The sequence below is a fragment of the Stenella coeruleoalba genome (assembly GCF_951394435.1).
Source record: "Stenella coeruleoalba genome assembly, chromosome: 7".
NCBI classification, from domain to species: Eukaryota; Metazoa; Chordata; class Mammalia; order Artiodactyla; family Delphinidae; genus Stenella; species Stenella coeruleoalba.
Window position 1 is genome coordinate 114,629,765 of NC_137153.1, and position 13,517 is coordinate 114,643,281.

Below are 13,517 nucleotides of genomic sequence, written 5' to 3' on the forward strand. Positions count from 1 at the left end.
AAAAAAAAAAAAATTGGGGGAAAGTTGCTATCTTCCCAAATGCTTGAAAGCATAGTGCCTGGAGTACTTATGACTTCAGAGAAAAGTGGTGCCGTCAGTTTGGATGCCTTCAGCTGCCTCAACGGGCTTAAACAATAAGGGAGACAACAAGAGACCCAGAGGTAGGGCAAGCTCTGGGGTTGGTGGAGTCAGAGGCTTGGTGATGTCACCCATGCTGGCCTTCCTCAGGGTCACAAGATGGTTGCAGCAATTCCAGGCATCACTTCTAGACACCACCGTGTCCAGGGGAAAAGAAGGCCATCTTCAGGAGTGAGGAGGCCCTTCCAGAAACCCCTTGACACACTTTTCCTCCTGTCTCATTTGCCAGAATTGGGTCACATGTTCATTCCTGAGCCCATCCCTGGCAAGGGGAACAGGAGAGCATGATTAGGATAGAGTCACCAGATTCTGTCCTGAGCTGGGCTGGAGATTACTGCTCCCTGATCCTGTGGGAAGGGCTGGCTGCCACCTGCCGTGCACACTGCTCCCAGTGCCTGGAGGAGCCGGCTGCATCTTCACTGTTCTGAACCTGCCTCTTTTCCAGTCCATCAGAACTACATTGGAAATGATGCGGAGAAGAGCCCCTTCTTCCTGTCGGTGACCCTCTCTGACCAAAACAATCAGCGTGTCCCTCAATACCGTGCAATCCTTTGGAGGAAAACAGTGAGTATCAGACCCGCACCTGGAGTTTCAGCACCACTCCAGAGTTTAATCAGTGTCATTGTCAGCCTTTTTCTACAAGGGTTTTTGAGTTTGGCTACTGAGGATTATCCTATTCACAGGGGAGACCTTCACACTCTGAGTTTAAGAGCAATTTTTCCTATATAAGCCACTAAGTAGACATGTTCATTCCCCTCAATCTCTGCCCTCTCGGAATACACGACTATGTTATTATCACTGTTACTGATACTGAAAGTGATGAGCTGGCACACCTTCAACCAAAAGAAACAAGATTTAGTGGAGGAATATAATACTGTTACATGGGCATGGCCCCTGGGGCTCCTGTTTCCATGAGTCAGTTGGTCAACTGCTGAATCAGCTGTGCTTCTAGGAGTTCTTTGAGGCTTAGCTCCTTTCATCAATTTCATGGTGTGGAAAAGCAACCCTAGATCTAACAAGTACCTCCTGCCCACAGTGGGCTCTGGACACTGAGCTGGGGACAGCGGGTTGAAAGCAAGCCCTTTCAACTCCAGGACGCAGGTCTTTCTTTAGCTCAGGAAAGTTTTTTTATGTTCATTGGTGTTGCTTCTTTTCCTGTTCTGAATTTTTTCTATTAATTCTTATATTCGACCTCTGTCTTTCATCTTTTACCTTTTCTCATTATCTTCTTCTCTTGTTTCTTTTTTGCTTTGCTTCTTAGAGAATTTTTTAGAGACCATATCAACACTAGAAAGAGCAAAGGGTTTGGAGTTAAGCAAACTAGGGTCAAATCACCTCAATAACAAGCTCATTTTGTGTGAATTTGAGAAATTTGCTCATGCCGTCTGAACCTCCATTTTCTTCTTTGTAAAATGGGGAAAGTTCTGGGCTGTGGCTCACAGGGTGATGAGCACTAACAAGACTGCCTGAAGTGAGATCTTGCTTGAAAATTTACCCAGTGTCCCAAATCGTCAAATCTTAAAACTGGTTAGCTGCCTAAAGGGTAAAACATCTTATTCTTGAATTGGTGAGTACAGTGTATAATTTAAAAAGCGATAAAATAAACCACACTTAGAAAATGTTAGTTCTATTATTTAGTGGTCCCACCTGATGGGTACATTTGTTGAAATCCAGTATTTAAATAATTGCATGCTGATTTTATATATATATATATATATATATATATATATATATATATATATATATATATATATATATATATATACAGCAGGTTCTTATTAGTCATCAATTTTATACACATCAGTGTATACATGTCAATCCCAATCTCCCAATTCATCACACCACCACCACCACCACCCCCGCCACTTTCCCCACTTGGTGTCCATACATTTGTTCTCTACACCTGTGTCTCAATTTCTGCCCTGCAAACCGGTTCATCTGTACCATTTTTCTAGGTTCCACCTATATGCGTTAATATACGATAATTGTTGTTCTCTTTCTGACTTACTTCACTCTGTATGACAGTCTCTAGATCCATCCACGTCTAAACAAATGACCCAATTTCGTTCCTTTTTATGGCTGAGTAATATTCCATTGTATATATGTACCACATCTTCTTTATCCATTCATCTGTCGATGGGCATTTAGGTTGCTTCCGTGACCTGGCTATTGTAAACAGTGCTGCAATGAACATTGTGGTACATGACTCTTTTTGAATTATGGTTTTCTCAGGGTATATGCCCAGTAGTGAGATTGCTGGATCATATGGTAATTCTATTTCTAGTTTTTTAAGGAACCTCCATACTGTTCTCCATAGTGGCTGTATCAATTTACATTCCCACCAACAATGCAAGAGGGTTCTCTTTTCTCCACACCCTCTCCAGCATTTGTTGTTTGTAGATTTTCTGATGATGCCCATTCTAACTGGTGTGAGGTGATACCTCGCTGTAGTTTTGATTTGCATTTCTCTAATAATTAGTGATGTTGAGCAGCTTTTCATGTGCTTCTTGGCCATCTGTATGTCTTCTTTGGAGAAATGTCTGTTTAGGTCTTCTGCCCATTTTTGGATTGGGTTGTTTATTTTTTTAATATTGAGCTGCATGAGCTGTTTATATATTTTAGAGATTAATCCTTTGTCCGTTGATTCCTTTGCAAATATTTTCTCCCATTCTGAGGGTTGTCTTTACGTCTTGTTTATGGTTTTCTTTGCTGTGCAAAAGCTTTGAAGTTTCATTAGGTCCCATTTTTCATTTTCATTTCATTATTTTTGTTTTTATTTCCATTACTCTAGGAGGTGGATCAAAAAAGATCTTGCTGTGATTTATGTCAAAGAGTGTTCTTCCTATGTTTTCCTCTAAGAGTTTTATAGTGTCCGGTCTTACATTTAGGTCTCTAATCCATTTTGAGTTTATTTTTTTGTATGGTGTTAGGGAGTGTTCTAATTTCATTCTTTTACATGTAGCTGTCCAGTTTTCCCAGCACCACTTATTGAAGAGACTGTCTTTTCTCCATGGTATATCCTTGCCTCCTTTGTCGTAGATTAGTTGACCATAGGTGCGTGGATTTATCTCTGGGCTTTCTATCTTGTTCCACTGATCTATGTTTCTCTTTTTGTGCCAGTACCATGTTGTCTTGATTACTGTAGCTTTGTGATATAGTCTGAAGACAGGGAGTCTGATTCCTCCAGCTCCGTTTTTTTCCCTCAAGACTGCTTTGGCTATTCGGGGTCTTTTGTTTCTCCATACAAATTTTAAGATTTTCTGTTCTAGTTCCATAAAAAATGCCATTGGTAATTTGATAGGGATTGCACTGAATCTGTAGATTGCTTTGGGTAGTATAGTCATTTTCACAATATTGATTCTTCCAATCCAAGAACATGGTATATCTCTCCATCTGTTGGTATCATCTTTAATTTCTTTCACCCATGTCTTATAGTTTTCTGCATACAGGTCTTTTGTCTCCCTAGGTAGGTTTATCCCTAGATATTTTATTCTTTTCATTGCAATGGTAACTGGGAGTGTTTCCTTAATTTCTCTTTCAGATTTTTCATCATTGGTGTATAGGAATGCAAGAGATTTCTGTGCATTAATTCTGTATCCTGCAACTTTACCAAATTCATTGATTAGCTCTAGTAGTTTTCTGGTGGCATCTTTAGTATTCTCTATGTATAGAATCATGTCATCTCCAAACAGTGAGTTTTACTTCTTCTATTTCAATTTGTATTGCTTTTATTTCTTTTTCTTCTCTGATTGCCATGGCTAGGACTTCCAAAACTATGTTGAATAATAGTGGTGAGAGTGGACACCTTTGTCTTTTTCCTGATCTTAGAGGAAATGCTTTAAGTTTTTCACCATTGAGAATGATGTTTGCTGTGGGTTTGTCGTATATGGCCTTTATTATGTTGAGGTAGGTTCCCTCTGTGCCCACTTTCTGGAGAGTTTTTATCATAAATTGGTGTTGAATTTTGTCAAAAGCTCTTTCTGCATCTATTTAACTGATCGTATGGTTTTTATTCTTCAATTTGTTAATATGGTGCATCACATTGATTGATTTGCATATATTGAAGAATCCTTGCATCCCTGGGATAAATCCCACTTGATCATGGTGTATGATCCTTTTAATGTGTTGTTGCATTCTGTTTGCTAGTATTTTGTTGAGGATTTTTGCATCTATATTCATCAGTAATATTGGTCTGTAATTTTGTTTTTTTGTAGTATCTTTGTCTGATTTTGGTATCAGGGTGATGGTGGCCTCATAGAATGAGTTTGGTAGTGTTCTTTCCTCCACAATTTTTTGGACGAGTTTGAGAAGGATGGGTGTTAGCTCTTCTCTAAATGTTTGATAGAATTCACCTGTGAAGCCACCTGGTCCTGGACTTTTGTTTGTTGGAAGATTTTTAATCACAGTTTCAATTTCATTACTTGTGATTGGTCTGTTCATATTTTCTTTTTCTTCCTGGTTCAGTCTTGGAAGTTTATACCTTTCTAAGAATTTGTCCATTTCTTCCAGGTTGTCCATTTTATTGGCATAGAGTTGCTTGTAGTAGTCTCTTAGGATGCTTTGTATTTCTGCGATGTCTGTTGTAACTTCCCCTTTTTCATTTCTAATTTTATTGATCTGAGTGAGTCCTCTCCCTCTTTTTCTTGATGAGTCTGGCTAATGGTTTATCAGTTTTGTTTATCTTCTCAAAGAACCAGCTTTTAATTTTATTGATCTTTGCTTTGTTTTCTTTGTTTCTATTTCATTTATTTCTGCTCTGTTTCTTTGATTTCTTTCCTTCTGCTAACTTTGGGTTTTGTTTGTTCTTCTTTCTCTAATTCCTTTAGGTGTAAGGTTAGATTGTTTATTTGAGATTTTTCTTGTTTCTTGAGGTAGGCTTGTATAGCTATAAACTTCCCTCTTAGAACTGCTTTTGCTACATCCCGTAGGTTTTGGATCATCGTGTTTTCATTGTCATTTGTCTCTAGGTATTTTTTGATTTCCTCTTTGATTTCTTCAGTGATCTCTTGGTTACTTAGTAACGTATTGTTTAGCTTCCATGTGTTTGTGTTTTTTACGTTTTTTTCCCCTGTAATTCATTTCTAATCTTATAGCGTTGTGGTCAGAAAAGATGCTTGATATAATTTCAATTTTCTTAAATTTACTGAGGCTTGATTTGTGACCCAAGATGTGATCTGTCCTGGAGAATGTTCCATGTGCACTTGAGAAGAAAGTGTAATCTGCTGTTTTTGGATGGAATGTCCTATAAATATCAATTAAATCTATCTGGTCTGTTGTGTCATTTAAAGCTTCTGTTTCCCTATTTAATTTCATTTTGGATGATCTGTCCATTGGTGTAAGTGAGGTGTTAAAGTCCCCCACTATTATTGTGTTTCTGTCAATTTCCTCTTTTATAGCTGTTAGCAGTTGCCTTATGTATTGAGGTGCTCCTATGTTGGGTGCATATATATTTATAATTGTTACATCTTCTTCTTGGATTGATCCCTTGATCATTATGTAGTGTCTTCCTTGTCTCTTGTAACATTCTTTATTTTAAAGTCTATTTTATCTGATATGAGTATGGCTACTCCAGCTTTCTTTTGATTTCCATTTGCATGGGATATCTTTTTCCATCCCCTCACTTTCAGTCCTTTCAGTTACATACATGTCCCTAGGTCTGAAGTGGGTCTCTTGTAGACAGTATATATATGGGTCTTGTTTTTGTATCCATTCAGCAAGCCTGTGTCTTTTGGTTGGAGCATTTAATCCATTCACGTTTAAGGTAGTTATTGATATGTATGTTCCTGTGACCATTTTCTTAATTGTTTTGGGTTTGTTTTTGTAGGTCCTTTTCTTCTCTTGTGTTTCCCACTTAGAGAAGTTCCTTTAGCATTTGTTGTAGAGCTGGTTTGGTGGTGCTGAATTCTCTGAGCTTTTGCTTGTCTGTAAAGCTTTTGATTTCTCCATCGAATCTGAATGAGATCCTTGCCGGGTAGAGTAATCTTGGTTGTAGGTTCTTCCCTTTCATCACTTTAAGTATATCATGCCACTCCCCTCTGGCTTGTAGAGTATCTGCTGAGAAATCAGCTGTTAACCTTATGGGAGTTCCCTTGTATGTTATTTGTCGTTTTTCCCTTGCTGCTTTCAATAATTTTTCTTTGTCTTTAATTTTTGTCAGTTTGATTACTTTGTGTCTTGGCATGTTTCTCCTTGGGTTTATCCTGTATGGGATTTGCTGCGCTTCCTGGACTTGGGTGGCTATTTCCTTTCCCATGTTAGGGAAGTTTTTGACTATAATCTCTTCAAGTATTTTCTCAGGTCCTTTCTCTCTCTCTTCTCCTTCTGGGACCCCTATAATGTGAATGTTGTTCCGTTTAATGTTGTCCCAGAGGTCTCTTAGGCTGTATTCGTTTCTTTTCATTCCTTTTTCTTTATTCTGTTCCGCAGCAGTGAATTCCACCATTCTGTCTTCCAGGTCACTTATGCGTTCTTCTGCCTCAGTTATTCTGCTACTGATTCTTTCTAGTGTAGTTTTCATTTCAGTTATTGTATTGTTCATCTCTGTTTGTTTGTTCTTTACTTCTGCTAGGTCTTTGTTAAACATTTCTTGCATCTCTCGACCTTTGCCTCCATTCTTTTTCCAAGGTCCTGGATCATCTTCACTATCATTATTCTGAATTCCTTTTCTGGAAGGTTGCCTATCTCCACTTCATTTAGTTGTTTTTCTGGGGTTTTATCTTGTTACTTCATCTGGTACATAGCCCTCTGCCTTTTCATCTTGTCTATCTTTCTGTGAATGTGGTTTTTGTTCCACAGCCTGCAGGATTGTAGTTCTTCTTGCTTCTGCTGTCTGCCCTCTCTGCATGCTGTTTTTTTTTTTGTTTTTTTTTTTGCGGCATGTGGGCCTCTCACTGCTGTGGCCTCTCCTGGCATGCAGGGCTTCCCTGGTGGCGCAGTGGTTGACAGTCCACCTGCCGATGCAGCGGACATGGGTTCATGCCCCGGTCTGGGAAGATCCCACGTGCCGCGGAGCGGCTGGGCCCGTGAGCCATGGCCGCTGAGCCTGCGCGTCCGGAGCCTGTGCTCCGCAAGGGGAGAGGCCACAGCAGTGAGAGGCTCGCGTACAGTAAAAAAAAAAAAAGGAAAAAATTGCTATGTAGCTCTTTTTGGAAAAGAAATTAGCAGAAACTTAAAAGAACAATAATTTAAAAAAATTTTTTTAAATTTTTTTAATTTTAAACATCTTTATTGGAGTATAATTACTTTATAATGGTATGTTAGTTTCTGCTTTATAACAAAGTGAATCAGCTATACATATACATATATCCCCATAAGGAACAGTAATTTTTTATACACACATACATACACACACATTTGCATGCATGCATACCTATATAGCAATAAAGTAGCAACTTCAAAAAGCCCAGAAAGAATTTCCAGGAACCACTACAGAATAAACTGTGGCTAGGAACTTTTTGTGATGATTAAAACTAGTGCTAGTAATAACAATAAAATCTAACATTTATTGAGCACTTACTGTATGCCAGGTAAGTCCTCCAAATGCTTAGGTGTTATTATAGTTTAGGGAACTTAAATGACATGACTGAGGGAGATGGCAGACCAGGCAGAACCCAGGACTGCATGCTGAGCTGTCACCACTGTACATAACTAATTCTATATGTAATTCTTTGACTCATGCTTTCACTCTCCCTTTCCTGTGAGCTCCATGAAAGGAGGGGACATAACTGCTTTGTCCTCAGTATCCCCACCAGCAAGCCCAGTGCCTGGGACATAGAAGGAGCTCGATAAATATCTGTTGAATGAATTCATGAAATGATTAATAATTAATGAATTGAAGTCCAACTTAACCAGTGTGCTCTGCTACCTCTATTTATATAAACTTCTATGTTATGTTTCAGAAATTTTTCTTTCTTTAAGCAGGTTTAAGGTAAAAATCTGATCTAAAATAGTTAGGTCTTACTCGTGAATTATTTCCTGCAGACAAGTTTTGGCCTTACCCCTCTCCGCATGCCACTGCAGTTGGGGTCAGTCTTGCCATCAGCATGGCTGTCCTTGAAGCAAGTTTAAGCATCAGTTTTAGAAGGTAATGCTGGAGAACGGGTGCCAGTTTTCCCCAAGTGCATGATCATCTCTTCTCCTTAGTCACCTACTGAGAAGGGCTGGTGCCTTCGTCCAAAGCCTCTTACCTTCTGCACCAGGAAGGCTGTTTTCTGGCCCCCTCCATTTTTTTTTACTTATTTTTCTTATGTTTGCCTATTACAGTATTCCAGTCTCTTCTGGCTTAAATATTCTCTTCGGATGACTCTGTCCCTTTTGGACAAATAATCAGCCTTTCCGATTTCAGTTCCCTAGCCCTGTTTCTCCTGAAGTAAATGTTTGGGTATGTGAAGAGAGGGTCTCTGAGGCCTCATGGTGGTGGGAGAGGAGGACCTGGGATCCACATGGGGCCCTCTGGGTTCTTTCTGGTTTCTGCTGTGGAGAAGCAACCACTGAGGTGTAACTGGTCTCCTCCGGCTTTTGGGGGGGTCACTGAAGAGCACCTGTCCCTGAAGTCCGTGTCCCAGCCGTTTGCTCCGTGTAGTGAAGTCACTGCACATGTGAACGCTCTCACCTGATCCCAGGTCTCTGCCGGTTACCGAGCCTCTCGGAAGTGCTGCACTCTCTCAGCCCTGGGTCAGACGGGAGGAGGTGGGAGCGTCGCCTTAGGCTCGGGTCTCTAATCTTGCTGGCCATCCTTGCTGGAAGCTACTGAGTTACTGCCCCTCACTGTGTTCAGACAGGCTCTACCTGGACTTCAGGACTCCTCTGGAAGGCCATGCCTGGGAAGTGAGCCTCTAGTCCAGGTGCCTCCAGGTCTTACCTTGATGTGCTTCCCCACCCCTACCCCTATCAAGGGCAGCCCTCGGAACGGAGGCGTCAAGGGCCCCAGCACCTAACCCCTTAGCTTCCCTGTCTTCCTCTTCCTTCCTTCCACCGAGGCAAGGGTCCGTGTCGCACTTCTGCTACCTCCCTCTGGAAGAGATTTTCTCAGTCCTATCTTCTTCCTTCAGAAAACAGTCACTTCACCTCCTCACCTGGGACAGTTGCCAGGTACTGGGGCAGGAAGAGTGAGGCAAAGGCAAGGGGAAGTTTTACTTATTTTAATTTCCAAAGATATTGTCTGTATTACGTTATAAATTGTGATGAGCACTCTGGAGGAAACAAAGACAGAGAACTAACGATACGGAGGCCTGCCAAAGTGAGATCGTCCAGGGAACGCTTCCTGAGGAGGTGACATTGAAAAAGACCCACAGGATGAAAGGGAACCAGCCACATAGAGAGTAGGGGGAGGGGTGGGGGGACGTTCCAGACAGAAGGAACAGGAAATACAAGAGAAACAGGAGCCTTCTGGGGATGACTCTTGGATGGTGAGAGAAGTCAGGGAGGTGGGATTGAGACCCAGGACCACCGTGGAGGCAGCATGAGGTGGGCAGAAGGAGCATTAATCCCCTTCTTCTGAGAAGTGCCAATGCCCAAATCCAGAGCCTCTTCTCTTGGCCCTAAATTATGTGCAGGGCTGGGTAGGTGTTTGCTGCCCACTGAAGGGCAGTGCGGAGATGAACACATCAAAGCAGAACATCGGCGTCAGGGTCAGTTATTGAGCCCCTGTTGGCCCAAAGCCAGCGCTGGAGGCTGTGGGGAATCCAACAATGCAGGTGACTCAGCGCTCCCTCCCTCCGCCCGTGAGCTCACATTCTCTCATTAAACAGAAACACAGCTAAACGTATAAACCCTGCTAGAAACTGTCTTGCACATCTCTGGCTGTGTTCCTTCTAAACCCAAAGAGAAAAAATGACTCACACTTGTAAAAATTCCATCCAGACAATACAGCAAGTGAAAAAGAAGAGGATCAAAAAAAAAAAAAAAAATCCAACTACCCAGTGATAATCACTGCAGTGTCCTTCTCGACATCTGTCCGTAAACACACACACACGCGCGCGCGCGCTAAGTGGGGTAATGTGGACGTGCACTTCTGTGTCCTGCTCTGCTCACCTAGTGTTGCTTGATATGCACGTGTACTTGACTCTCCCTGTGCGTTTTTTGGTTCCACTGAAAACAGAGAACTGGAAGGTGTTTTTTCTAGAACAGCAACCCTGGAAAGCCACAAAAAAAAAAATGACGGGGAGGAAGAGCTTTACCCCTTTATAGTGAAAAATACAGATCCACAATCCCAAGAGCCCTGGGTTTCACATTCATTTCAGCAGCTTGTGACGATGATACCAGCACCCAGGCAGGGCTGATCCTCCCTCGCGCATTCCATACATTCCCCCCAAAGCTGCCCCGGTCTTCTCTTAAAAGCTGCCTTTGGTGTGTTTGGTGAGAAGAAAAGGTAGACAAGCAAGAAGGTCAGATTCAAGACCCTGTTCTAGATGGGTTGGCATCCCACACAGGTGACCACAGTATGAGGTAAGCTGGGGCTGGTGAAAAAGCAAGGCCACAGGACTAACTCAGGTTTCAGTGGGTGGGTCATGTGGAATTTGAAAATGCATATTCCTATCATAATATTTATATGTAGAAATTTTTTTTAATCTACTTAATGCAAACTACAAAAAAAAAGAAAAAGAAAAAGCTCAACCTAATTTCCTTGGCTAGTAGAGAATCCAAAAGAAGGGCTCTACCTAGTGCAACATCTGACACATAACTGGGAAGACATACTCATCCCCAGCCTGGAGCAGGGGTGAGAATACCCAGTTCTCCAGGGCCCTGGGTGTGAAAGTTTAGTTTGCCAAAAGAGATCATGGGCTTGAAAAGTTTGGGGAACTCCACTCCGTGCCATTGGTCAGGGCTCAGACACATGAGTTTGCAGATGTGTCCCGAAAACACGAACAAACTTGCCTGATTCCTACAAGGAATGTCCTTTCCCTTTTCTAGCTGTTTGTGCTGCCGATGTTATTATTAGTCATAGTTAGAAAGGGAATTTTATACGTGGACTGCATCATAATCTCCTTTGCTAAATAAGTATGTAGTATAAATCCTTTGTGAATTATAAATCTGCATTGTCTCTTTCTTGGAGATTGTAAAAGAGACTAGCCCTCGTCTCTCCTGGGTGCTCAGGCGTGGGACTGAGCCATCAGGCAATCCTTCCTTCATTCCCTTTCGTTCAGCCAGTATTGATTGAGTACTTCCTATGAGTTGGTCACAATGGGTACTCATGCAGAGAGGAAGAAACAGACTTTAAATAAGTAAACACAGACAAATATAAAAGTACACATTATGAAAACTTCTCTGAAAGAATCGGGTGATTTCTAGTTTAAAAACTCTTTGACCTGGAGGAATCACATTTGGGTCCCGTTGAATGTGTGGAGACAGTTTTCTTCTTCTGATCTTTGAGGCTGATCCAATTCTTGGCTCAGAGACCAAACCCCCTTCTCCTCTGGTTCAGACGGCTCATCTGCTCATCACAGCACCTGAGACAGCGCGGACCCAGCAGTCCAGACGCTGAAGAATAATGCTTAAAGCGTAAATGCCGGGACTTCTCTGGTGGCACAGTGGTTAAGAGTCCGCCTGCCAATGCAGGGGACAAGGGTTCGATCCCTGGTCCGGGAAGATCCCACATGCCAAGGAGTAACTAAGCCCGTGTGCCACAACTACTGAGCCTGCATGCCACAACTACTGAAGCCCACGCACCTAGAACCTGTGCTCCATAACAAGAGAAGCCACCACAATGAAAAGTCTGCACACAGCAACGAAGAGTAGCCCCCGCTCACCGCAACTAGAGAAAAGCCCATGCACAGCAACGAAGACCCAATGCAAAAAAAAAAAAAAGAAAAGAAAAGCGTAGATGCCACGTAGGGGGGAATGGTGGAAGATGCTGTCGAACCTCAGTAAGAGTTTTTCTAACATAAAATGTATATATATGAAGAAAAATGAGAAAGACTGGATATGGGTTTCTTTTAAATGACCAGGTAAGACTCTCTCAGAGATGGAAATTGCCAGACTTCTCACTGGTTTGCTGTTTTGACTTTCCAGGGTACCCAGAAAATATGCCTTCCCTACAGCCCCACAAAAACGCTCTCTGTGAAGTCCATCTTAAGGTGAGTACGAATGAGCAGAAACCCAACACCTGGCGCCCATAAATGAGTTTTTTCCTGTGATCATTCTGATGTCAGCTTGCTATTTCCTTGGACCTTGGCGTTATACTCAACATTTTGCTAAGCTCTCGACATGCATTACCTCACTGAATCTTCACAGCAGCCCTATAGGACAGATAGTGTTATTGTCCCCATTTTATGGATGAGGAAATAGGGGCCCGGAAGTACAAAGCCAAGATCACACTGCTTGTGTATAGTAGGACTGAGGCGCAAGTCCAGGTCCGGCTGGTTCCGAGCTTTGCTCTCAAGCATTTGTGTTCTGCATGCGTCACCTGCTTCTTTTTTCCGGCACGCAGGCAAATATTTTGGTTTCGTAAAGAAAATCAAGAAATTTTTTTCCTTTCATTTTTCTGGTTTGAAATAGAACTCAGATGTCAGCAAATGCTTCTCTGAGAAGAACGTGCTTATTCTTAACCAACAGAAAGTTAAATGAATGGAACGAACCGCTCGCTGCTTGGTGCTCAGCTGCCTCTCGTGCTCCCATCTTTCCACCTCCCTCTCATCTCTCCCCCATGTCGGGTGGCAGCCTCCCCTCGGGAATGCCCCCACGCAGGTCGGTCGGCCTGTTGCTCTGTCACCAGCTAAGATGTTACATCATAGTAACAGTAGCTTCTGTTCGTTAGGTGCTGTGCTAAACGCGTGGCAAGCATTCTCTTGGGGAATCTTTAAATCAGCTCCATAAAGTAGATCTGTTACCACCACCACTCCGCATAGGAGGAGTCGGAGCCTCAGAGAGCTGAAGAGATTTGACAAAGATCTCACAGCTGGCAAACCACAGAGCTGGGAATTAAACCTGGGTTCGTGTGATGCCAGGGCTTGGGCTGTCAATCACTAATGCCATCCTGTGTGAGTCTGAGACCTTATCCTGGTGGCCTGGTGATTTAGTCTTTATTTATCTGCAACTAGGTGGTGGCAGGAGGTGGTGTTTTTGATGTTCCCACCCACGACTCGTACTTGCCAGAATGTCTGTTAGAGTGACAAACTTGACTGTCAGTGAGGGATTGCAATTGGCTGATGAAAGGGTCCAAGGATTAAGAAGTAAAACATTTCATATCTCACGTTCAAGCTTGACTTCGTCTTCAGATTGCAGACCTTCTCCCCAGGCCCCATGATCTTTCTCCTGGCCAGTCTGAAGCCCGAGCTAAGAGGGCATCAGTGCAGAGGTTAACCTTTTTCTTGAGCACAGAAGTATCTTGCTGCTTCTAAATCTTAACTTGCTTTGAGAGCAATAGTTTGAATTATATGGGC

General features: G+C 42.4%; 1 protein-coding gene across 1 annotated transcript in view; it reads left to right on the forward strand.

Annotated features, from left to right (window-relative positions):
• Nucleotides 1-13,517, forward strand: part of GARNL3 (GTPase activating Rap/RanGAP domain like 3) — a 152,508-nt gene that overhangs the window by 82,280 nt on the left and 56,711 nt on the right. The window contains exons 6-7 of the mRNA XM_079927851.1: nt 584-702; nt 12,148-12,212. Of these exons, the coding sequence (XP_079783977.1) occupies nt 584-702; nt 12,148-12,212 (184 nt within the window). The remainder of the gene's footprint in view (nt 1-583; nt 703-12,147; nt 12,213-13,517) is intronic.